Here is a 24,469-nt window from a genome sequence, read left to right on the forward strand (position 1 = left end):
TGAGAGTTATGGAGGCAAGGGAAACAGACCCTTGAAAAGAAGATAATGTGGAGTGGGTAGCCCCCCATCAATTAAACAGGGGATGGACTTACCCTCCACCGTGAGAGTTACCCAAAGCTCGGCATCTGTGATGGTTTAGGGGGCTTCCGAGGTGATTGGGCATTGTCAGTCTTCAGCCACTAAGCTGAGCAGATCTGGGAAGGAGTCAGAGAGCCTTGGGCCAGAGCGTTAGGGGCTCCAGGAGTGGCTGCCAGGCAAGCTGGGTAGTGTGATTTCCAGTGGGTCCCTGCACAGATGGGACATGGCTTGGGAGGAATCCTGGACTGTGGGCATTCCTTGGCCCAGTGGCCAGATTTCTGGCACTTGAAGCAAGATCCTGATGGAGGAGGTCCTGTAGGAATGCTTGACCACTGTGGCTTAGGCATGTGCAGCTTAGGTATTTTGAAGTTCTTGCATGGTGGAGGTGTGGCTGGGTTTTGTCTCACAGCAGAGGCAAGTAATTGTAACTCAGAAACACGTTGCTGTCTGGCTGCCTTCTCTCTATTATTGCACACCTTGAAGGCAAGGTTGATTAATTCCTGTTGTAGGGTTTGAGGGCCAGATTCTAATTTTTGAAGCTTTATTTAATGTCTGGAGCAGATTAGGTAATAAAATACATATTGAGAATAAGACAGCCTTCTGGTACCTCCGGGTCCAAGGCTGTAAAGTGTCTAAGGGTTGTTGCTAAACAAGCCATGCACTGGGCTGGGTTTTTATAGTTGATAAAAAAAGAGCCTAAATGCTAACTGATTTAGGAGAGGTTAGATAAAGAAAAAGGAGCATTAACCTTGACTACGCCTTTAGCTCCAGCCACCTCTTTAAGAGGAAATTGTTGGGCAGGTCGGGGACGGCTAATCATGGAATGAAACTGAAAGCCAGACTGGGTGTGAGGAGTGGAGTTGATAGAAGGATTATAGGGTGGAGGAGCGGAGGCTGAGGAAGAATTGGAGCCTGATTCAGCCTGACCGGGAGTGACCTGAGGAGGAGCAGTCTAGGGAGGAGGGGAGAGGTCAGATGGGTTGGTAGAAAAGGAAGATTGAAAAGATTCAGCAACGCTTGGGGTTGGGACTGAGGGGACAGGTGGGAGGGAAAGAAGGAGGATTTGGGATAAGTTGCATTGGGAACAGAGACTAAGGGGGGACCAATGTGTAAAAGAATGCCTAGACATCAGGCATCTCAGACCATTTGCCCATTTTATGACAAGAATTATCTAGATTTGTAGGATGGAGAAATTGAAAGTGCCATTTTCTGGCTATTTGGAACCATTGTCAAGTTTGTATTGGGGTCAAGCAGTATTGCAGAAGAAAATAAGGCATATAAGGCATCTAGGTGATTTTTTGTTTTTGTTTTTGTTTTTTGTGTTTTGGTTTTTTTTTGAGATGGAGTCTTGCTCTGTCACCCAGGCTGGAGTGTGCAGTGGTGCAATCTCGGCTCACTGCAAACTCCATTTCCTGGGTTCACGCCATTCTCCTGCCTCAGCCTCCTGAATAGCTGGTCCTACAGGCACCCACCACCATGCCCAGCTAATTATTTGTATTTTTAGTAGAGACGGGGTTTCACTGTGTTAGCCAGGATGGCCTCGATCTCCTGACCTCATGACGCACCCACCTCAGCCTCCCAAAGTGCTGGGATTACAGGCATGAGCCACCGTGTCTGGCCGGCATTTAGGTTTTAGGTCAGGTGTGAGTTGAAGAGGTTTTAAGTTCCTGAGAACACAGGCTAAGGGAGAAGAAGAAGGAATGGAGGGTGGAAGGTTGCCCATAGTGAAGGAGGCAAGCCCAGAGAAAAGAGAGGGTAGAGACACAGAAAGAAGGATTGGGGGCTTACTTGCCCCCCTCGGGGAGGTGAGCTTGCCACCAAGGTGAAGGATCAAGGCAGGCATCCCTGCAGTGATCAGACACCTCTGAAATGTGGGTGAATAATCAAGCAGTCATCCCCGCAGTGATTAAACACCAAGGGAAGACTGTCTTCCCGAGTCTGTGACCGGCGCTGGAGTTTTGAGTTCATGGATAAAACGTGTCTCCTTCTGTCTCTACCAGAAAAGGAATGGAACTGAAATTAAGAGAAGGGAGAGGTTGAAGGGTGGTGCCAAAATTGAAAGGAGAAAGAGGTTGAGGGATAGTGAGAGGTTGGAGAAGAGTAAAAAGAGGCCACTTACCCGATTTAAAATTGGTGAGATGTTCCTTGGACTGGTTGGTCTGAGGACCAGAGGTCATAGGTGGATCTTTCTCAGGGAGCAAAGAGCAGGAGGATAGGGGAGTGATCTCCCAAGGGAGATCCCCCTATCGGAGTCACAGCAGCAAATGTCACGCACCTCCATGTGCAGGCTGCACCCAGGTGAAATAAACAGCTTTATTGCTCACACAAAACCTGTCTGGTGGTCTCTTCACACTGATACGCATGACACAGAGAATCCCTGATGTCCCAATATTTGGTTGAGATCCAAAGTTTATTTTGCCGTACAACTCTCCCCCTCCCCGCCCCCTTTTTTGAGTTTTACTTGCTTCCAACAAGGAAAGCAAGATTTCCTGTTTCCATGATGTTGGAAGGCAGGTAACTCCTTTATGGAATTTGAGCTCACTCCCAGCAGGGAGGATGAGTTTGAGTTTTTTCCTGCTTCTAGGATGGTAGAGGACAGTCTTCAGCCTGAGACCCATCCCTAAGTAAGTAGCTGAATTTGGATTTTGTCTTGTCTAAAGTCTAACAACCAGCTTGTCTCAATTTCTTTTTACCACTAGAGTGCTCAGCGATCATGTTGTTGGTTTTTTTTGTTGTTGTTTCTTCCCGTCTTTTGCCAATCAGATTTGACCAACTCTACCTGACTTGGTTAAATCCAAGTGAGAATTCCAAATTATGGGTAACAAAACCTCTCTAATTTGGTTAAAATTCCTTGCAACTGCAAAAGAGGAAAAAACAAACAAACAAAAAAAGAAACAAAACCATGTGCTTGGTTTCTGTGTTTACTTCCTGTCTTAAAAAAAAAGTTCTTTTACTTTTTTTCCACCCTTTATCTCCTTCCCTCTCTTGCCATCTGCAACACCAAAAATCTAGAAAAGGCTTCTAATGACTTGAACCCCTTTAAAGAATTCGGAACAAAGGTACCAATCACCCCTTTTGGGATGTTCTTCTTTCTTTGTGGAATTTTGAGAGTCATGGGCAGATTCTTCTTAGGTCTAAAGCTCTGGTTTCCTGTATTGAATGACCTGACCTCTTTGGCTTTGGGGATACCAGTGATTACCTTGTACTGTGAGAGGATTTGACCTTGGCATGTGTAATGGCAAACGGGAGCTACAAAGTAGGGGTGGCTGGGCACAGTTTACAGAAAGTGGTCTTGGCTGTTGTTTCTTATTTTCTCCTAGGAAGTTGTTGTTTAAGGACCCTAATTCTAGTTTGGAGATGCATTCTAAAGGGTCTTCTCTATTTATTTTTTCTCCCAAAATTCATCTTGATTGAGCTTGTCTGTGTGCATTTGTGTGAGGAAATGTTGTTTTCATAGGTAAATGAGAGACTGAGTTTTCTCAGCTCTGAAGAGAAAGGTCATTTTGCTCCTCCCAGCCAAAAGGTGCCCCTGGGTGACCAGGGGCCTTGTGGGAGCGTCTGGGGGTTTGACCCCTGTGATTTGCAGCAGCCTTGTGGGGAAATCCTCAACAACAATTAATTTGAAAGAATAGGGCTCATCCAGGAAATTCATATAAGGGCTGATGGCCCAGCGTTTTGAGACCTCTCTGAGGTCATAGACCTCTGGAGAGAGAAACTGAGACATGTAAGAGGGTGGAAACAACTCAGTAGTGACACACTGTGGAGTCCTGCCCACAAGCAAGCACACATTGATCCACCACCCAAAAACCCTAGGCCACAGCCCAGTTCCTCCTTTTAGGAATAAAAAAGCGGGAAATAAATGATGTAAGAATGAGGAGCAAACAAAGAGAATGACTGCTCTGTGAGTACTCTGTAAGTTTTACGGCATCTCTACTTGGGAGAGTTTATGTAAAATGGAAGTAGTGTGGTCTTTTTGCACATTTACATTAAGGAAAAAGAGCTGTAAGGTCAACCTGCAAAGTACAGAGTTCCTAAATTCTCTTTTTTCCTCTGTTTTATTTTCTGCCTGCTTTGAGTCTGCTGTTATTTTTCTATTAAGGTAAAAATCACTGTTTGGATCCAACAGGTTTTTTGTTTGCATGCTGGTGAATTTGTATTTATCTCATGGCTAAAATTCTGAAGTAAAAGCTATAGGATCTTTGTGTGTGTGTGTCTGTGTGTGTATGTGTACGTGTGTATATATTTAAAAGGCCTTATAATTTGATGTTTAATTGGCAATTCAATCCATTTTAATTTCCCTCTAGTTCACTGGACCTTTTCTCTCTGTACCTAATGATGTAAATTTTACTATTTGATTTTCACCTGATTAATTTCCTTTAATATGCAAATTTAAGACGACTTAGCTGACAACTGCCTAGGGTTGCCAATAATTGATACAGGTTATTGAAACAGGTTTTCAAGAATTTTAAAGTCTGAGAGGGGAGAAAAGAATTTTTTATGACTCTATAAGATGTACTTCTATTGGCATGCCTAATACATCTATCTATTTATGTGTTGTGTACACAATGTTTCACTACTGAAAATATATAAAAGAGCTCTAATTAATTGGCTTAAGAAAATAAAAGCTCTTGAATCAAATACTTTGTCAGGAAAAAAGAAAAGAGTAGTCAAATGCTTTTTCAGGTTTATGTAACTTAAGTAAAATCTTTAATAAATAAGATAACTTTAAAATTATTGGTAAAGCATAATAATATTAGAAATGTCTTAAGAATTTCCAGCATACATTTTTGTTTGCACTTATTAATCAAGAAATTTATACATATCCCTGCCAAATACTATAAGGCATCAGAATTTGGAATAGGGATTACAAAACTCTAAACCAAGCCCCAAAGAGAATGATCTTTGCTTGTGTAATTTCTAATAAATAAGACATTGATATTTGTTTAATGAAACTAGCTACATCTTGAATTTAGTAAGATTACCATAACTTCTAATCTTGTGGCTTTAGGCAGTCTAGTCCACAGGCAGTAAGGTTTGTTTTGAGAAAGGACCGTTATCATCTTTGTTTCAAAGCTAAAGTATAAACTAAGTTCCTCCAAAAGTTAGTTTGGCCTATGCCCACGTATGGACAAGAAGAGTTTGGAGGTTAAAAACAAGATGGAGTCAGGTCAGATCTTATTTGCTGTCTCTGTTGTAATTTTGCAATGGTGGTTCCATAACTTTAAATGATGACTATGACAGTTTTCATAAATAATCTAGGTAAATGATTAAAATAAAATAATTAGGTAAATGTAATGGCATAAATACTTGTAGACAAATGTCGCAATTTAGAATCTAAAGTTATATTAAATTAAGTAATAGATATTTCATTATTTGGGTATTTTCCAATAAAAATACATTTGTAGGAAAACATTCTTTCTAAAAAAAATTGTGTTCTTTTTAAAAAGTTGAACAATTTTTGTCTAATTCAAAGCTTATTTAAAGGTTATATATAAAACAAAGTAAAAGGAACAAGGAAATAAGAGAGGTGGAAAGAAAGTTATAAAAATAAAGAGGCTTTTTTTGGTAAAAAAAAAAAAAAAAAGCTTAGATAAATAATTTTATATGAGAAAGAATCTTGTATGGTAAATTTAGTCCTAGAATAAAATGACTGGTTATTTAAGAAACAGGGATGTTCAGGACAAACCAGAAAGCTCAGGCATATCATGAATGATCTGTGTAAGTCACAATAAGAGGATTTATTTAAAAAAGCTTTTATACAATCAAGTTATCTATAATTAAAGGTACATTATAATGGTCTTTCTAGAGATTGGGCTTGATGTAAAAAATCTTACACACTAAATTGGTTAGAACAATGAAATTTTCTTAAGGAATTGATTTACTCTTAATAAATTATAAGAGCTTTTTTTTTTTTTAACCCTGATATGATTTGGCTCTGTGTCCCCACCCAAATCTCACCTTGAATTGTAATGATCCCACATGTCATGGGAAGGAGCCAGTGGGAGGTAATTGAATCATGAAGGTGGATTTTTCCCATGCTATTCTCATGATAGTGAATAAGTCTCACAAAATCTGATGGTTTTACAAAGGGAAGTTGCCCTGCACATGCTATGCTCTCTTGCCTGGTGACATGTAAGATGTTCCTTTGCTCTTTCTTGGTCTTCTGCCATGATTGTGAGGCCTCCCCAGCCATATGGAAGAGTGAGTCCATTAAACCTCTTTCCTTTATAAATTACCCAGTCTCAGGTATGTCTTTATTGCCAGCATGAGAACAGATGAATACAAACCCAAAGTTCAACTGTTATTACATCTCACCATTTTCAGTTTTCTCTCCTCCTTTAAAGAGCATGAAGTAGTAACACTCTCCTTTAACTTATTTTCAGCTCATATAAGTTTTTTCCTCAAGTTTTATTTGTTGTGGCCTAATGCTAACAATGTTTTCTTAAAGATCTAAAGGAAATGTTGTCTTCTGACATAATATTCTGTGCAGTACAGAAGGTCTTTTCTTTTGCCTTTTGGTAACTGGCCTAACAGATTTTATGGTTTATTGAAACAATTCTTATGTCATTATTATTAAGTTTTAGTTTGCTTAGGAAAAAAAAGAAATAAAAAATTTTTTAAATTGAGATTATTACATTCATGTATCTTTCTGTATGTGCTTTTAAAGTATTTGTGACATTGAGTTACAGGGCTTTGACTCCTGGGTCTAAAAAGGACACCAAATCCTGCTAGATCTTAAACAGTGTCAGCAATTAAAGCCTCATCTTCAGGCCTGGTAGAAGATGCCAATCAAAATAAACTGCATTCTTAGACACAGGGCTCGAAATTAAAGCTATTCAATGCCTTAAGGCCCAGGGGCTATCATGGAAGAGGTGGGCATGTGAGGTTGTAAGGGCCAATTTTGAGAGATAAAGTAAGTTCCGTTTCTCTATAAGTTAATCATTAATGTCAAAGGCACACTGATGCAAGACCAGCATATGGGGCCCTGTGTCAGATTAATAAGGTTTTCTTGAAGCATTAACTGACTTTTAAGTAAAGGTTATAAAAGGCTTATGGAAGTTATATCTTATGGTCAAGATTAACACTTTATAGATTGTTCATAAAATTTTGAAAAACAAATTTAATTGGCTTTGTGCTATTTTATTTGGGCTTATAGTTTGGAAAGTTAAGTCTCCTTTCTCAAAGAATGAAGGTTTTTGCCTTTTTTTGGGAAATAACTTGAGTTATCACTTTGGTCAAATGAATGACTTATTTTACAATGACCTCTGATATCAAGTGTTTTAAACCTTTGATATTTTATAAACTTTCCAAAATCAAATTATAAATTATGTATTTTTCTGACCTAATTAATCCTTTAAGATGTTAGTTTCCCTGAAGTCCAAAGATGACATAATTTGGCTTATTTGGTATAAAAATTATACAGGAAACATTGTCAAATATGAAATAGTGTTTGCTTTTCTTTGGGTTATATTTATGTAAATATGTTATTGGTATGTGTTCCAAAATCATGGAAAACTTCTATAATTCTGATTGACTTAGTGTACATTATCAGTAGTAATTATGTTAATTAGTTATGTTGTTAATTAATTATGGTAATTTAACATAATTATGTTAAATTATCGTGTGCCACAGAGGTAACAGATTTCCTTGTCAATTGTGTCTTTGACTATGGCTGCCCTAAACTTTTTGTCATCCACAGACAATTGTCTTGTTTTGGTCCTCTTTAGAAGGTGGTATTATAATCAGTTATGAAACTCTAACAGGTGCTCTTTTTTTTTTTTTTTTTTTTTTTTTTTTTTTTTGAGGCGGAGTCTCACTCTGTCGCCCAGGCTGGAGTGCAGTGGCCGGATCTCAGCTCACTGCAAGCTCCGCCTCCTGGGTTTACGCCATTCTCCTGCCTCAGCCTCCCGAGTAGCTGGGACTACAGGCGCCCACCACCTCGCCTGGCTAGTTTTTTGTATTTTTTTTTAGTAGAGACGGGGTTTCACCGTGTTAGCCAGGATGGTCTCGATCTCCTGACCTCGTGATCCGCCCGTCTCGGCCTCCCAAAGTGCTGGGATTACAGGCTTGAGCCACCGCGCCCGGCCACAGGTGCTCTTAAATACAAGTTTCTGATAACTTTGGAGATTGTGACATTAGAATAGAAGAAAAACTTTCATGACTCATGGAGAACTGAAATATTCATGAATATGAAGCAGAACAGGAATTAACTACATGGACTGAACTAATAGAAGACTGAAGTAATCTTTTGACTTTGTGCTTAAAATGTTGCTGATCCTTTGTTTTTTAGAGTCAAGGAAAATTTTCTTTTGAGCTATTAACAGCTTTTAACAGTTTAGTATATGCCTATGGAACAAAATTTAGAACATATTTGTTTATCTCCACCTGATTCCTCCAGAATTTGGAAACTATTTGTGAGTATTCATAACTTATGGCCCTACAATATATTGCATAAGTGCAATAAGAATCTATTTTCATTTATAACAGGACACAATTGGAGAAACTGATTATTTTACCAAGGCTTTGACTGGAATGGCATGCTTTCCTTTAAGGAATCAAACTTGAGTTATGGAGTCAATACCTTGTCTGTACAGTCCCTGTATACGGTTCCTGACCTGTGCTAAGTAAAGAATGTCACTTTCTGACAGGTCCAGGAGCCCCAAGTTTATCTTGGAACCTCAAGAGGAGAGGAATTCACCCAACTCAGGTATTTGATGGTACAAATCTGTGTCTTGGCTTGGCTTTAACAAAGTTTTATCTGAGATTCCTTCTATGGAACAAAGTTCCATCAAAGCCAATTTAAAAGCCTATGTAAAAAATCATTATTCTTGCTGTACTGTGTACAAATCAGTCCAAGTATAATAAAGCAAATCAGTCCTACCACGATTTGTCTTTAGTAAAAATGAGAAACTGGAGATTGAAAAATTATGTTTCAAAAAATATCGTACACCTATTGTTAGCTTGGATCGAATTATAACTCTTCTTGGCTACAAGTCTTTCAAATAATGTTTTCCATTTTTTTCTTTCTTTATTTCCCCATTTTTCCTAATTTGGAGTCACTGAAAGCTAAGCTGTGCTTTTGTAAAGCTCTGTGAACTGAAGCTAGACAACTCAAATTTCATAAGAAAATAGCAGCAACATATTTACATACATAAGCAACTTTCATACTGCCTACTGATGTATGGACTTCAGAGTAATGTGGCCTATGTCTATTTTCCAGGATTGTTCTTTCATTTGTTGTTGTTTTTCTCCTTTCCTCTCCCTATGTTCTCTTCAGAGGACATGAGATTTCACAACCTGCTAAAAATGAACTTTCATAATAACTCTGGGCCTACTCATCTAGGAATCCATGAGTAATCAGACAAAACCTGAGACTAGAGACTCATTTTCTTCTGAAATTCTTTCTCCAAAATATTTTAAAAAAGAAAAGGGGGTAAATGTGAGAGGAAAATAGATCTTGTGGCCTTCAAATCACTAAGCTAAAGGGAAAAGTCAAGCTGGGAAATGCTCAGGGCAAACTTGCCTCCCATTCTGTTCAGTCACCCCTGCTCACTAAGATAAATGCATATCTGATTGCCTCCTTTGGAGTGGCTAAACCGAAACTCAAAAGTATGCAGCCATCTGTCTCTTAGCTACCTGTGACCTGGAAGTCCCCTCCCAGCTTTGAGTTGTCCCGCCTTTTCTTCGAGTTGTCCCACCCTTCTGGACCAAACCAGTGTTCATCTTACATATGTTGATCGATGTCTCATGTCTCCCTAAAATGTGTACAACCAAACTGTGCTCTAACCACCTTGGCCTCATGTCATCAGGACCTACTGAGGCTGTGTCATGGGTGTGTGTCCTCAATCTTGGCAAAATAAACTTTCTAAATTAACTGAGACCTGTCTCCGATATTCAGGGTTCACAATTCCAAACCTTCCCTTTTTCAATTTATAACTCTTTTATCTGACAGTAATTTTTTTATTTACAATATTTTTACCTATTTGTTCAATTGTAGTACAAATAAAGAAGTTTCAAAACTGATAACCCATACCTCTGTGAGAAAAAAATTTTACTAACTAGCAGGTAGTGTTTGTGTACATTTCTTTTTATCTTTAGCCTTATAGTATACCATCAAAGTACTATTTTCTGAAGTTATTTAGGTCAGTCTTTTAGTTTTTTTCCTGCCTCCCTGAAGTGTGATTATGAAATTTATTTTTCATATAGTTATATTTATTTGTGATTGTATTCTATTTTGGGTTTCATTCACCTCCTAGTTGATTTTAATTATGTATTACTTTGGGGGGGCACTATGTAAAACTTTCCCTTGTGAAAGATGAAAGTCATACTAAAAGGAATACTCAGAAGAGTGTTGCTTCTCACTTGTCTCTACTATTCTCTTTCCACTTTCTTCTTCTTTCCACCTAATTCCCTTCTCCTCCTGCAGATTTAGTTATCTTTTGTTAATGGCACCTCTGTGGGGTACCTCTGTTACCATTAATGCCGCAATGTTGACACATTATCAAACAAAGTTCACAGTTTACATTAGGGTTGACTCTTTGTGTTGTATATTCCATGGATTTTGTCAAATGTATATGGATGTGTTTCCACCTTTATAGTACCATACCGTACAAACTAATTTACACTATTAGTTATCTATTGCTGTGTAATAAGTTTTCAGAAACTTACAATGTAATACAAACCAAGCAGCTTAAAACCACATAGATTTGTTATCTCACAAGACTGCAAACAAGATGTTGTTTGGGCCATGTTCTTATGTAAAGATCATAACCCTCTGCTTGGTCCTCCCCCACACTCCTCCATGGCCTCAACTCCTAGAGGTCCTCTCCATAGACAGTTACAAGACAGCTACCTTCTTCAAGGCCACCAGGAGAATTTCTCAATTCAATCCACTAAGGCAGAGTCTTCTATAATGTAATATAATCAAGTGACTGACGACCCCACATCCTTTGCTATATTTCATTAGTTAGAAGCAATTCAGGGGTTCTTCCTATACTCAAGGAGGAAGGATTATTCAAAGGTGAACTCAGTGGAGGTCCCTCTAGGGTGTGTCTATCATAGTAGCTGCATTTGTTTTTGATTGGTTCTTCCTGAAATTCTTTTGCATAAATGTGTAGATACACATATATTTTCTTTTAGCCGCTTCTTTCTTATATGATGAATAGGAGACGATTGATCATTTTGTACTCTGCTATTTTCACCTAGGACTAGATGTGGGAAATCATTTCATACAAGCAGATAGAAATCTTTTTTCTTTTTTTTCAAAATATGTTTACTGTTTTCCTCCCAACTTGGAGAGGTCTTTTCTGGTGGCTGTCTCGGTGGGGTCTAAGCCCCTCTTTCATTTTTACAGTCTTCCATTGTTGGGATGTACTATAATTTTTCCAACCATTCTCCCAGGATAGACATTTAGGGTTTCTCTGCTGTTTTGCAATTACAAATATTGCTTTAGTCAGTGACCTGTACATATGTGTTTTCATAATATTGCAGTTGTATCTTCTGGACAGATTTCTAGACATGGGATTACTGGCTTAAAGGTAAGTGCATATGTAGTTTTGTTAAGTGATACCAAATTCCCCTACAGAATGGTTGAACTAGCTCACATTCTCACTAGTAATGTACGAGACTGCCTTTTCCACTATGCCTTCCCCAACAAAATGTTTTATTAGACTTTCCATTTTGCAGGCATCCCTCTTTTAATGAAAAAATAATTTTTCCAAGTCATTGCTGAAATCCTGGTGAAAAATCACTGTTCCTCCAACAAATACTTATTGAGGACCTACTCAATAATCTAGGTACTATGTGGGAATGCAACTGTGAGCAAAACAAAAACAGTCTCTTCCCTGATGGCATTTCAATCTGGCAACACAGAGAAATGTATGCCAGATGATGAAACCCCACACAGTCACAGAATGTTGTATGCTGGATTGTTCCATGATCCATTCAGTTAATCTGGGAACTGTGTCTCCCAGAATCCTCTTTCCTGTATTGTTCTAGATTAGAGTGGGCCAACAGGTAAATCTGCCCAAGACTTTTAGGGGTGGAAATAAATCAGTGACCTTTATTCTCTGCAAGTCCTTGTAGCCAGAATTCTGGATGGACTGGTGCTTGGGTCTCTGGGGTGGTTTCAATTGTTCCCATTCTCCTCTGCTTTGCGCCCAGCTTTTCTTACTCCCCACTGGTCTTGATGACCAACTACAGCTCTGGTCCACTACCTGATGTTAGGCTGCAGAACCATAGAGCTGGTAGCTGCACTGGGATAACCCCTTCTAGTAGACCTCTCCAGAAACTTCCATTTGCCATCTTAATCTGGCAGTTGGAGACAGTTTCTCAGATTTCCCTGCAGATCCAACTTGTCCATCTATCCAGTACTTTGGGACTAGCAGTGACCCTTCTTTGGTTGTCTCACTCGCTCTTTTAGACGTTTGCTACCCTAGCTCCTCTTAAAGTTGCGGGAGGTCTACTTCCCATAATAAATCTCTCATTCTTTAATGCTCATGTTTCTGCTTCCCTCACTGAACCCTGACCGATACATGCAGCAAGTGTGGTGGAGAACCAAGTGCTACAACAACATGTTGAACAGAAGGTCTTCAACTAATCTGGGGATCAGATAAAGTTCTCTGGGAAGATGACATTTTATCTGAGGTCTGCAGGGAGTTTAGGAGTTATCTGGGTATTTGCTGCATCTGGGCTCACTCAACATTTATTCCAGCCGCCTGATATCTCTTCCTGAATTCCAGAGGCTAAAAGGCTAAACACTGCATTTCCTTTTCCCTCTTTCCCCTTCTTTTAAAAGATTTTATTTTTAGAACCGCTAGGTTCAAAGAAAAATTGAGCTGAAAGTACAAAGGGTTCCCACATACCCCTTCCGCCCAAAATACACATCCTCTTGCATCATCAGCATCCTGCCCCAGTGCGGTAGCTCCCAATGCCTTCCCTCTAAAGATCTACTCAAGAGTGTGGCAGTCTTCCCAATATCCCACTCCCTCAGGGGCAGGTGTTCCTCCTGACTGCATCTAGTCAGCCATCTTGTCCCTCTATCCTAGGTTCAGTCTTTGGAACTCAATGAAAGTTCCTTTTTATTTCTAGTTTGCTGAGAGTTTTAAATCATGAATAAATGCTGGACTTTGTAAAATGTCTTTTCTGTATCTATTGCTACGATTGTGTTGTTTTTCTTCTTTAGGCTGTTGATGTGATAGAATACAATAATTGATTTTAAAATGTTGGATCAGCCTTGTATATGTGGAATAAATCCGACTTCGTTGTGGTATGTAATTCTTTTTATGTATTATTGGATTCAGTTTGCTAATGTTTTGTTGAGGATTTTTGCATTTATGTTTTTTTTTTTTTTTTTTTTTTTTGAGACGGAGTCTCGCTCTGTCGCCCGGGCTGGAGTGCAGTGGCCAGATCTCAGTTCACTGCAAGCTCCGCCTCCCGGGTTCACGCCATTCTCCTGCCTCAGCCTCCCAGGTAGCTGGGACTACAGGCGCCGCCACCTCGCCCGGCTAGTTTTTTGTAGTTTTTAGTAGAGACGGGGTTTCACCGTGTTAGCCAGGATGGTCTCGATCTCCTGACCGTGATCCACCCGTCTCGGCCTCCCAAAGTGCTGGGATTACAGGCTTGAGCCACCGCGCCCAGCCAACATTTATGTTTTTAAGATATAGTGGTGTGTAATTCTCCTTTCTTATAATGTCTTTGTCTAGTTTCGTGTTAGAATAATACTGGCCTCATAGAATGAGTTAGGGAGTATTCCTTCTGCTTCTACCTTCTGGAAGAGATTGTAGAAAATTAATACGATTTTTTCCTTAAATGTTGGTGAAATTTACCAGTGAAACCATCTGGGCCTAATAGTTTCTATTTTAGAAGGTTATTAATTATTGATTCAATTTATTTAATAGATGCTGGCCTATTCAAATGATCTATTTCTTCTTATGTGAGTTTTGGCTAATTATGTCTTTCAAAGAATTGGTCCATTTCATCTAGGTTATCAAATTTCTGAGCATGCAGTTGTTTATAATATTCCTTTTATTCCTTTAATGTCCATGGAATCAGTGGTGATGGCCCCTCATTTATTTATAATATTAGTTTTTTGTATATTCTCTCCTTTTTCTTAGTTGCCTGGCTAGAGATTTATTAATTTTGTTGATCTTTTCAAAGAATCAGCTTTTGGTGTCATTGCTTTTCTCTATTGATGTCCTATTTTCAATTTCATTTATTTCTACCCTAATTTTTGTTATTTCTTTTCTTCTACTTACTTTGGACTTAATTTGCTCTCCTTTTTTTGTTTCCTAAAGTAGAAGCTTAGATTATTGATTTTAGGTCCTTTTTTTGTTTTTTCTAATGTGTGTGTTCAATGTTATACATTTTCCTTTAAATACTGTTTTAAAGGGGTGGGGCGGCAGGGAGGGGAGACAGAGTCTCGCTCTGTCACCCAGGCTGGAGTGCAGTGGCACAATCTTGGCTCACTGCAACCTCCACCTCCTGGGTTCAAGCGATTTTCCTGCCTCAGCCTCCCGAGTAGCTGGGAACACACGTATGTGCCACCACACACAGCTAATTTTTGTATTTTTAGTAGAGATGGTGTTTCACTATGTTGGCCAGGCAGGTCTCAAACTCCTGACCTCACGTGATTCACCTGCCTTGACCTCTCAAAGTGTGGGGATTACAGACATAAGCCACCTGCACCCGACTGCATCTTACAAATGTTGATGTTATATTTTCATTTTTCATTTAGTTCAAAATATTTTTAAATTCCTCTTGAGATTTCTTTTTTGACCCACGTGTTATTTAGAAGTATGTTGTTTAATCTCCAATTATTCTGAGATTTTCTAGCTATCTTATGTTATTGATTTCTAGTTTAATTTCGTTGTGGTCTAAAAGCATATATTGTATGATTTCTCTTCTTTTACACTTGTTAGGGTATGTTTAATGGACTGGAATATGGTCTATCTTGGTGAGTGTTCCATATGAGCTTGCGAAGAATGTGTATTCTACTGTTGTTTGGGAGAAGTATTCTATAAATGTCATTTAGATCCAGCTGTTAGATGGTGCTGTTCAATTCAACTATGTCCTTACTGACTTTCTGCCTGCTGGCTCTGTTCATTGCTGAGAGGGCTGTTATGTCTCCAACTATAATAGTGGCTTTGTCTATTTCTCCTGCAGTCCATTTTTGCTTCACATGTTTTGACACTCTGTTGTGAGTGGCATACACATTAAGGACTGTTACATCTTCTTGAAGAATCGACCCCTTCATCATTATGTAAATGCCCCTCTTTATTCTGGATAATTTTCCTTACTTTGAAATCTGCTTTGCAGAAATTAACAGAGCTATTCCAGCTTTCTTTTGATTAGTATTAGCATGGTATATCTTTCTCCTTCCTTTTACTTTTAATCTATGTATGTCTTTATATGTAAAGTGAACTTCTTGTAGACAACATGCAGCTAGGTTTCTGAATGAGAGTCAGGATTTGTAAATAAGACACAATCATATGAGCCTTGAATTCAGAACTGATTTAACGGCCGAGTGAGTCAAGGCTGGAGGAAGTGGTTTTGCCAGTACGGTGTGTAGGAGGGGTGTTAGATTCTGGAGCTGCAGCTCCAGCAGCAACTTCTCGGTTTGACAAGTTGGTTTCTTGATTGTATCAGGGCCAACAGCTTCCTCTGCAGCCCAGTCATGAGGTTGAAGATATTAGTAGCCAAGTGAGGAATGCCTTTACTAGGGTACGCAAAATTGGTTCAACTAAACTAAATGTTAAAGGTGATCACATGGGCCAGGGGCAGTGACTCACGCCTGTAATCCCAACACTTTGGGAGGCCCAGGTGGGAGGATCACTTGAACTCGGGAGTTCAAGACCAGCCTGGCCAACATGGCGAAACCCCGTCTCTACTAAAAATACAAAAATTAGCTAGGCATGGTGGTATGCACCTGTAATCCCAGCTACTCGGGAGGCTGAGGTGAGAGAATCACCCAGATTGGGTGACAGAGCGAGACTCTGTTTAAACAACAACAACAACAACAAAGGTGATTACATGGCCGAGTGTGGTGGCTCATGCCTATAATCCTAGCACTTTGAGAGGCCAAGGCAGGAGGATCGCTTGAGCTCAGGAGTTCAACTCAAGCCTGGTCAACATAGCAAGACCTTTTCTCTACTAAAACATATTAGCCGGGTGTGGGAGCACATGCCTGTAGTGACAGCTACATGGGAAGCTCAGGTGGGAGGATAGCTTGAGCCTAGGAAATCATGGCTGCAGTGAACCTTGATTGCCTCACTCCAGCCTGGGTGACAGAGTGAGGCCCTGTAAAAAAAAAAAAACAAAAAGAGAAAGACCATATGACCATATGGACATTTTGGGGTCTTCATGCTACTGGAAAATAGGCTCAAAGGAGGACCACTTAGTTGGAAGTGAAGTACAAATATGGGAAGAGGGTTATGCACATCAGTCAGATAAATGAAGGGATTACTAACTGTGGAGGTTATCTGTGAACTGGCTTGCTCAACACCTATTTCATCTCCTTCTAGTGTACCTTTCTACTCTGCACAGGCTGGAAAGCCAAAAATGATGACTAAGACTTCCTTGCAGGTAAGCTTTCATCCATTTTAAGATTCTGCCTATCAGATATATTTGCTTGGTAATTGAAATCGGAATTGAGTGAGTGGGAAAAGAGGCAGGACATAAAGCATGGATTTGTGGGTATATGTTGTCATAGTGGAGGTGTGACTCTGGGGATAGAAGTGGTAACAACAGCTTCATGATTTGATGAGCAGCTCCTTGTTGTGGTAGAAGCAAGCCGTTCCCTTAACAGATCAGTTCTGGGACGTGACTCTGGGAGTCTTTTCTGGAAACTCAGTCTAGGGCCTGCTTTTCCGGCACACCCAAGGATTCCGGAGAATACTGTAACCACTAGGGCTGCACACAAGGAGGAAATGCGATGTTGGAGGAAGTGAGAAAAACCCAGCCCAATGGAGCACAAAGGGTGAAACATAGATTGGAGGTCAGCAGGGGCCGGATTGCTATAGGCCACCAGCCTTCTTGGCTTAACCTATGGCACTATAAAGCCATGCTTTTGAAGGTGGAATACTGTTAATCAGCCCTTATCTTCATCTTCAATCAGTTCACTATTTACTTACTTACTTACCTTCTTTCTTTCTTTCTTTTTCTGAGGTGGAGTCTCACTCTGTCACCCAGGCTGGAGTGCAGTGGTGCAATCTTGGCTCACTGCAACCTCTGCCTCCTGGATTCAAGCGATTTTCCTGCCTCAGCCTCCTAAGTAGCTGGGATTATAGGCAAGCACCACCATGCTCGGCTATTTTCTTGTATTTTTAGTAGAGACGGGGTTTCATCATGTTGGCCAGGCTGGTCTCAAACTCCTGATCTCAGGTGATCTGCCTACCTCGGCCTCTCAAAGTGCTGGGATTACAGGCATGAGCCACCATGCCCAGCCAGTTCAGTGTTTTCAACAGAAAGACATTACATTGCAGTGGTCAGTTTAGGCTAGATGTGAAGAGCACATCCTTTTAGCAGGTGGTTTTAAGACCCAAAGGAAACGAGTGGCTAGTGTCAGAATGACTTTTAGGAGGAGGCCAACAACCCATTTAGGAGCTACATAGAGCAAGTCTTTCTTTTCTTTTCTTTCTTTTTTTTTTTTTTGAGATGGAGTTTCAGTCTTGTTGCCCAGGCTGGCATGCAATGGCGCACCTCTGCCTCCTGGGCTCAAGTGATTCTTCTGCCTCAGCTCCCCGAGTAACTGGGATTACAGGCATGCGCCACCATGTCCAGCAAATTTTGTATTTTTAGTAGAGACGAGATTTCTCCATGTTAGTCAGGCTGGTCTCGAACTCCTGACCTCAGGTGATCCACCCACCTCGGCCTCCCAAAGTGCTTGGATTACAGGTGTAAGCCACCGCACCCAGCCTAGAGCAAGTCTTTCGTTGCAGCAGGAAACTGAACTGGATGGCCCTTCATGGACCAGGCAGCCTGGTGATTCCGGACCTCCTCCCCAGATTGGCCTCATCTCTCCATTGTGCTCACCTCTCTGTGGGATTTGACCCAGGGATACAAATGAATCCATCTCTTCATCTTTTCCAGAGAGCATACTTCATGCTGTTTTCTACTTTAAGAATTGTTGCTCCAGAATAGCCATCTCACATCCACCTCACCCTGGCCTGACTGCCCCACTCATATGATAAATCTCTCAGCACATACCAGGCGTGGTGGCTCACACCTGTAATCCCAGCACTTTGGGAGGCTGAGGCAGGAGGATCACTTGAGCTCAGGAGTTCAAGATCAGCTTGGGCAACACAGGGAGACCCCATCTGTAGAAAAAATTTTAAAAATAAGCTGGACATGATGGCACACATCTGTAGTCCCAGCTACTCAGGAGGCTGAGGTCGGAGGATTGCTTGAGCCTAGGAGGTTGAGACTGCAGTGAGCTGTGATTGCACCACTGCACTCCAGCCTGGGCAACAGAGTAAGACCCTGTCTCCAAAAAAAAAAAAAAAAAAAAAAAAAAAAAAAAAAAAAAAAAAAAAAAAACTCTAAGCACGATTATGAAAGCAAATTTCTCCGTTGTGGTTGAATTAAACAGGGCCTACAAGAATCCCTCTTTCCATATATCTTACTCCAAAGGCCTTCCCTGTGGGTAACCCACCTCCTATCCTTCCTTCAGCAATAATCCAGTCCTCTGCCTTTTTATAAAGTATTGTACATCTTTGCATATTCTTATTTGTGTATCTGATCTGTCCCCCAAGCAAGGGGCTTCTCAAAGCCTGGGTGTCTCTAAGGATAGAGGCTAACACAGTTCGGATGTTTGTCCCCACCTAGATCTCATGTAGAAATGTAATTTCTAGTATTGGAGGTGGAGCCTGGTGGGAGGTGTTTGGATCAAGGAGGCAGATCTCTCATGAATGGCTTGGGCCATCCCTTTGGTGATAGGTGAGCTCTCACTCTGAGATCTCTTGCTTGTTCCTGTTTTCGCCATGTGACGTGCCTGCTCTCTCTCCACTTTCTGCCATGACTGTAAGCTTCCTGAAGCCTCCCTAGAAGCCGAGCATATGCTGGCACCATGCTTTCTGTAAAGCCTGCAGAACCATGAGGCCGTTAAACCTCTTTTCTTTATAAACTACCCAGTCTCAGGTATTTCCTTATAGCAGTGCAGGAACAGCCTAATACAGAGGCTGTCTCTTCCTTCAGACTGAGAATCCCTGGAGAATATGAAATGGTCTTTCCCATCAGACAGGAAACTCCCTGCACCTCATACTCCTCTGTCTCTCTCCGTCACACGCCAGAAAGATGCAAGAAACTTGTCCTTCAGTTTACAACAAATGGGGAGTTCCCAGACACAGAAGATGAGCAGGGACGGCCTCTGAGAGGAAAACTCTGGTGGCTTTAGGGGGATCAAAGCAAGTCCCTACTCCTCTCCTATCCTGTGCTGAAAACTCAGAGCAGACTGGGCATGGTGGCTCATGCCTATAATCCTAGTACTTTGGGAGGCCAAAGTGGGAGGATGAATTGAGCTCAGGAGTTTGAGACCAGCCTGGGCAACACAGTGAAACTTCATCTGTATTAAAACAAACAAAACAAAACAAAAAAAACAAATTCAGAGGGGACAGGGGAGGTGGCACACTGCTGTCCTTCCTGTTCCCCTACCATGTAGCACAGGGCCTGTGAAATGAAAGGGGCTCTGTCAATGTGTGCTGGGTGATGGACTGGATGAATAAATGGTACATCTGTGTGCCTAGGGGCCCCATTCCAGACACCAGGTAGTAAGGCAGGCAGATGAGTTTTAGGCCTGGCCTTTGAGAGACTCTGAGCTGATGGACAAGTTGCTTGTCTGGCCCCAGTCAACTCGTCACTGGACAGATCTCTGAGAGATCTGTGGCCTAAAGTTTCCAGAGCCCAAGCCTTACTACTGAGAAGATCCATGGACGTGGGGAAGCACCTACTCATGCTCCCTCAGAGAGTCTGTGTTTGGTTTACATTGAAGCCAGGCATAGTGCCATGTGCCTGTAGTTCTAGCTACTCTGGAGGCTGAGGTGGGAGGATGGGAACCCGGGAGTTCAAGGCTGCAGTGAGCTATGATCACACCACTGTACTCCAGCCTGGGCAACAGAGTGAGACCACCTCCCTAAAAAAATAAAAATGAAGATGAAAATGAAGAAAACTAAAAGAATTTGATTTTCTCACAACACATAAGTGCCCTGGTTAGTGCTGGCCGCCCATTCCATCATTTTTTCAGTCGACTTTCTGAGACTATCAAACGGCAGTAAAGTCTCCTTTGGCTCTGGGATGGAGCCAGGATATTCTTTAGTCAAATGTCTCTGAGGCCAGCTGGGGTCAGTGGAAACTGTGGCGAGAGGGATGGGGAAGAGCGGGTTCTTTCTTGGCTCACATCCTGGAGTGATTTCTGTCCTGCCCAGGAGAGGCTGCCCTGGAACTGGACACTTCCTTGGCTTTAAGATGTGAAGTCAGGCAGCTGGAAGGACAGACACCTCATCTGACCGCTGTTCTATGGACCAAAGGCAGGATGAGCATGGTGGGTGCAAAGGCTGCAGTTGGAAGCTTGAAACCCTTGCCTGGAAAATGAAGAGCCAGGCTCTGATTTGGAATGAATATGCTTAAAATAAAAATAATTATGCAGAGTTGGAGGAGCTTTTAACACAGATGGAGCTCAATCATCCCAATGTATTGATGGAGAAACAGGCTCAGCAAGTTCATGGCAGAAATGGGGCTCTAATCCTCTGTAAGGCTTCGCCCGGAGCCATAGCTATCAGGGAACATGAAATCTGTCCAGTGCAACCACCTTCTCTCATCATGTCTGCCACCTGCTTAAGACTCTCCTTCAAGTAAGCAGCGTGTTCTTACTGACCACAAAGTAGCCACTGTTGGGGCGACTCTGGCAGTGACCTTGATAGCCTCTAGAATGCAAAATGCACTTGACTTATGCAAATACAAACACTACTTGGTGGCCCTTTGACTGCCAGGGAGCATTATGGACCCTTGGTTGAGTTTCACTTGGACATATGAACTTCTGATCTCAACTGACTCATTTAGTTGGAGCAGGGAATCCCAATGCCTTTAGAAATAGAAAATGAATATGACTCAGGATGAAACATCAGTGGAAACAGACCTTTCAAAATTGATTTTAAAAAAATAACTACTGGTTAGCATAGTCATAAAATTAGATAGTTCTTCCTCCTTATTTAGAAAACAGAATACAGACCGGGTGTGGTGGCTCACGCCTATAATCCCAGCACTTTGGGAGGCTGAGGCGGGCAGATGATTTGAGGTCAGAAGTTTGAGACCAGCCTAACCAACATGGTGAAACCCCATCTCTACTAAAAATACAAAAAATTAGCTGGGCATGGTGGTGCATAGCTGTAGTCCCAGCTACATGGGAAGCTGAGGTGGGTGGATCGCTTGAACCTGGGAGGCAGAGGTTGCAGCGAACTGAGATCGTGCCACTGTACTTTAGCCTGGGTGACAGAGCAAAACTCCATGTCAAAAAAGGAAAAAAAAAAAAAAGGAAAAAAAAGAAAACTGAATACAAGGTCAGGCGTGGTAACTCACACCTATAATCCCAGCACTTTGGGAGGCCAAGGTGGGAGGATTGCTTGAGGCCAGGAGTTCAAGGCCAGCCTGGCCAACATAGTAAGACCCTGTCTCTACAATAAAATAAAAAGAAAGAAAACAGAGTACAAAGGGTGGAGTCTGGGTCTCCAATCTTATTCGTCTGTTTGCAGGTCCTGCTATTCCAAGTGTGGTCGTACCTGCCCCATCGGAATCACCAGGGAGCTTGTTAAAAATGTAAAAATCTCAGGCTTTCCCCCAGACCCGGTAGATCACAATCTACATCTTAGCAAAATCCCCCAGTTGACTTGTAGACACAGGAAAATTTGAGATGTACTGCCCGAGAGCACCAAAACATGTCAAACAAAAAATGGACCTGAAACAAGGAAGAAAGTAAAGTATTTACCATGCTTGCAATGTAATGAGAATGCATGCAATAACTTCAGGACATTTACGGCAATAGGATTTCTTTTTAAATTAATAGATGGTTCTTTTTAGAACAGCTTTAGATTTACAGAAGAATTGTATAGAGTTCCCATATACCGCCCCCTTATCCCAACACATGCATAGATTTTCCTCCTATTAGCATCATGAATTAGTGTGGCGCACTTATTAAAATCAATGACTCAATATTGATATATTATTATTAAAGCCCCTAGTGTACATTAAGGTTCACCTTTGTGATGTACAGTTCTATGGGTTTTGACAAATACATAATGTCATGTATCCACCATCACTATATCCTACAGAACAGTTTCACTGCCCTGAAAATTCTCTGTGCTCTGCCTGTTTATCCCTCTGTCCTCCCAACCCCCTGGCAACCACTGATCTTTCTATTGTCTCCGTAGTTTTGCTTATTCCAGAATGTCATGTAGCTGGAGTTACACCGTATATATCCTTTTCAGATTGAATTCATTTATGCCTTTATGTTCCTCCATATCTTTTTGTGATTTGATATCTTATTTCTTTTTGATAGCTTATTTCTTACACTATTGCTAAATAGCATCCCATTGTATGGCCGTATCACAGTTTGTTTATACATTCACCTATTGAGAAACATTTTGGTTGCCTGCAGTTTGGGGAAATGATGAATAAGGCTGCTGTAAACATTTGTGTGCAGGTGTTTGAGTGAACATAAGTTTTCAGCTCTATTGGGTAAATAACTTACAATTGCTGGATCGAATGGTAACACTATATTTAGCTTTGAAAGAAACTGTCAAATTGGAGCAGGGTGTGGTGGCATGCACCTGTAGTCCCAGCTACTCAGGAGGCTGAGGCAGGAGGGATTTCTTGGGTCTAGGAGTTTGAGACTGGAGTATGCTATAATCACACTTGTGAATAGCCACTGCACACACGCACAAAATAAACTGTCAAACTGTCTTCCAAAGTGGCTGTGCCATTTTGAATTTCCACTGGCATTGAATGAGAGTCCCTGTTCCACATCCTTGGCAGCATTTTGTGGTGTTAACGTTTTGGATCTTAGTCATCCTCATAGGTAGGTCATGGTTATTTTGATTTGCAATTTCTAATGATACATGATGTTGAGTGCTTTTTCATATGCTTACCTGTCCTCTGTGTGTCTTCTTTGGTGAGGTGTCTGTTCAGATCTTTCACTCATTTTTTAATTGAATTATTCATTTTCTTATTTTTGAGTTTTAGGAGTTCACTGTATATTTTGGATACAAGTCCTTTATCATATACGTGTTTTGGAAGCATTTCTCTTAGTCTGTGACTTTTGTATTGTTCACAAAGCAGAAGTTTCATATTTTAATAAAGCCCAACTTAACATTTACTTTCCCAGCTCCACATTTAGTGGTATCATGTTGGTAACTTGGAATAGGCCATACTGGGGGCATTTACACTGAAGAAATTGGCAGACTCTACAAACCAGGGATTTCCCTCTTCCTTACAAGAGGTGATTGTTAAACCATTTTATAGCACATGACTGCCTCCTACGAACTTTCTATTGAATCATTCCTGTTGGTCTATTACTTTAGTTATAAGTTTTTTTATGTACCAGAGAAGCTTTTTGTTTTGTATACATGTGTAAGATATTGGCATTTTATTTTATTTTATTTTGATTTAATTGCTCTTGGCAAGGCATGGTAGCTCATGCCTATAATTCCAGCACTTTGGGAGGCAGAGACAGGAGGACTGCTTGAGGCCAGGAGTTCCAGAGCAGACAGAGTAACATAGCAAGACCTCAACTCTAAAAAAAAAAAAAAATTTTAGTCAGCTGTGGTGGCACGTGCCTGTAGTCCCAGCTACTTGGGAGGCTTGGGTGCAAGGATCTTTTAAGCCCAGTAGTTCGAGACAGTAGTGAGCCATTATCACACCACTGCATTCCAGCCTGAGTGACGGAGTGAGACCTTGTCTTTTTTTTGTTTTCTTTATTTTATTTTATTTTTTTTTTGAGACAGGGTCACACTCTTTCACCCAGGCTGGAGTGCAGTAGCGTGTTCATGGCTCACTGCAGCCTCTACCAGTGAGGCTCAAGTGATCCTCCCACCTTAGCCTCCCAAGTAGCTGGGACTACACGTGCACACCACCATGCCCAAGTAATTTTTGAATTTTGGGTAGAAATGGAGTCTCCCTGTGTTGCCCAGGCTAATCTCAAAATCCTGGTCTCAAGTGATCCCACCTCAGTCTCCCAAAGTACTGAAATGAAGTATTGAGATTACAGATGTGAGCCATCCCATCCAGCAAGACCCTATCTCTTGGAAAAATAGAATAATCAAAACATGTCTAAAGAAGAGAGAAGAGGGATTTTCCTTAGTATATATGAAGACTTAAAAAAAATTATAGTAATTAGGCCAGGTATGGT

The 24,469-nt window shown here is 41.0% G+C and overlaps 2 protein-coding genes across 19 annotated transcripts in view; both read left to right on the forward strand.

Annotated features, from left to right (window-relative positions):
- Window positions 1-24,469, forward strand: part of PLA2G5 (phospholipase A2 group V) — a 73,631-nt gene that overhangs the window by 23,745 nt on the left and 25,417 nt on the right. The window contains exons 1-3 of one of the 9 annotated variants that reach the window (XM_030913389.1): window positions 11,569-11,615; window positions 16,599-16,659; window positions 20,496-20,611. The exons of 1 other annotated variant lie outside the window; for it this stretch is intronic. Coding sequence is in view for 1 of the 8 variants with exons in the window: in XM_030913383.1 (XP_030769243.1) it covers window positions 3,969-3,979 (11 nt within the window). In the remaining 7 variants the exon portion in view is untranslated. Of the gene's footprint in view, window positions 1-3,955; window positions 3,980-8,726; window positions 8,786-11,568; window positions 11,616-13,269; window positions 13,346-16,598; window positions 16,660-20,495; window positions 20,612-24,469 lie in introns of those variants that run through there. 7 more of the 9 variants (XM_030913385.1, XM_030913386.1, XM_030913388.1 and 4 more) reach the window with 7 other exon arrangements.
- PLA2G2F (phospholipase A2 group IIF) overlaps window positions 1-24,469 on the forward strand; it is a 137,079-nt gene that overhangs the window by 23,709 nt on the left and 88,901 nt on the right. The window contains exons 1-2 of one of the 10 annotated variants that reach the window (XM_030913374.1): window positions 11,595-11,615; window positions 16,599-16,659. The exons of 6 other annotated variants lie outside the window; for them this stretch is intronic. The gene's annotated coding sequence lies outside the window, so the exon portion shown is untranslated. Of the gene's footprint in view, window positions 1-11,594; window positions 11,616-13,311; window positions 13,346-16,598; window positions 16,660-24,469 lie in introns of those variants that run through there. 3 more of the 10 variants (XM_030913372.1, XM_030913373.1, XM_030913378.1) reach the window with 3 other exon arrangements.

This window comes from Rhinopithecus roxellana, chromosome 12, assembly GCF_007565055.1.
Source record: "Rhinopithecus roxellana isolate Shanxi Qingling chromosome 12, ASM756505v1, whole genome shotgun sequence".
NCBI classification, from domain to species: domain Eukaryota; kingdom Metazoa; phylum Chordata; class Mammalia; order Primates; family Cercopithecidae; genus Rhinopithecus; species Rhinopithecus roxellana.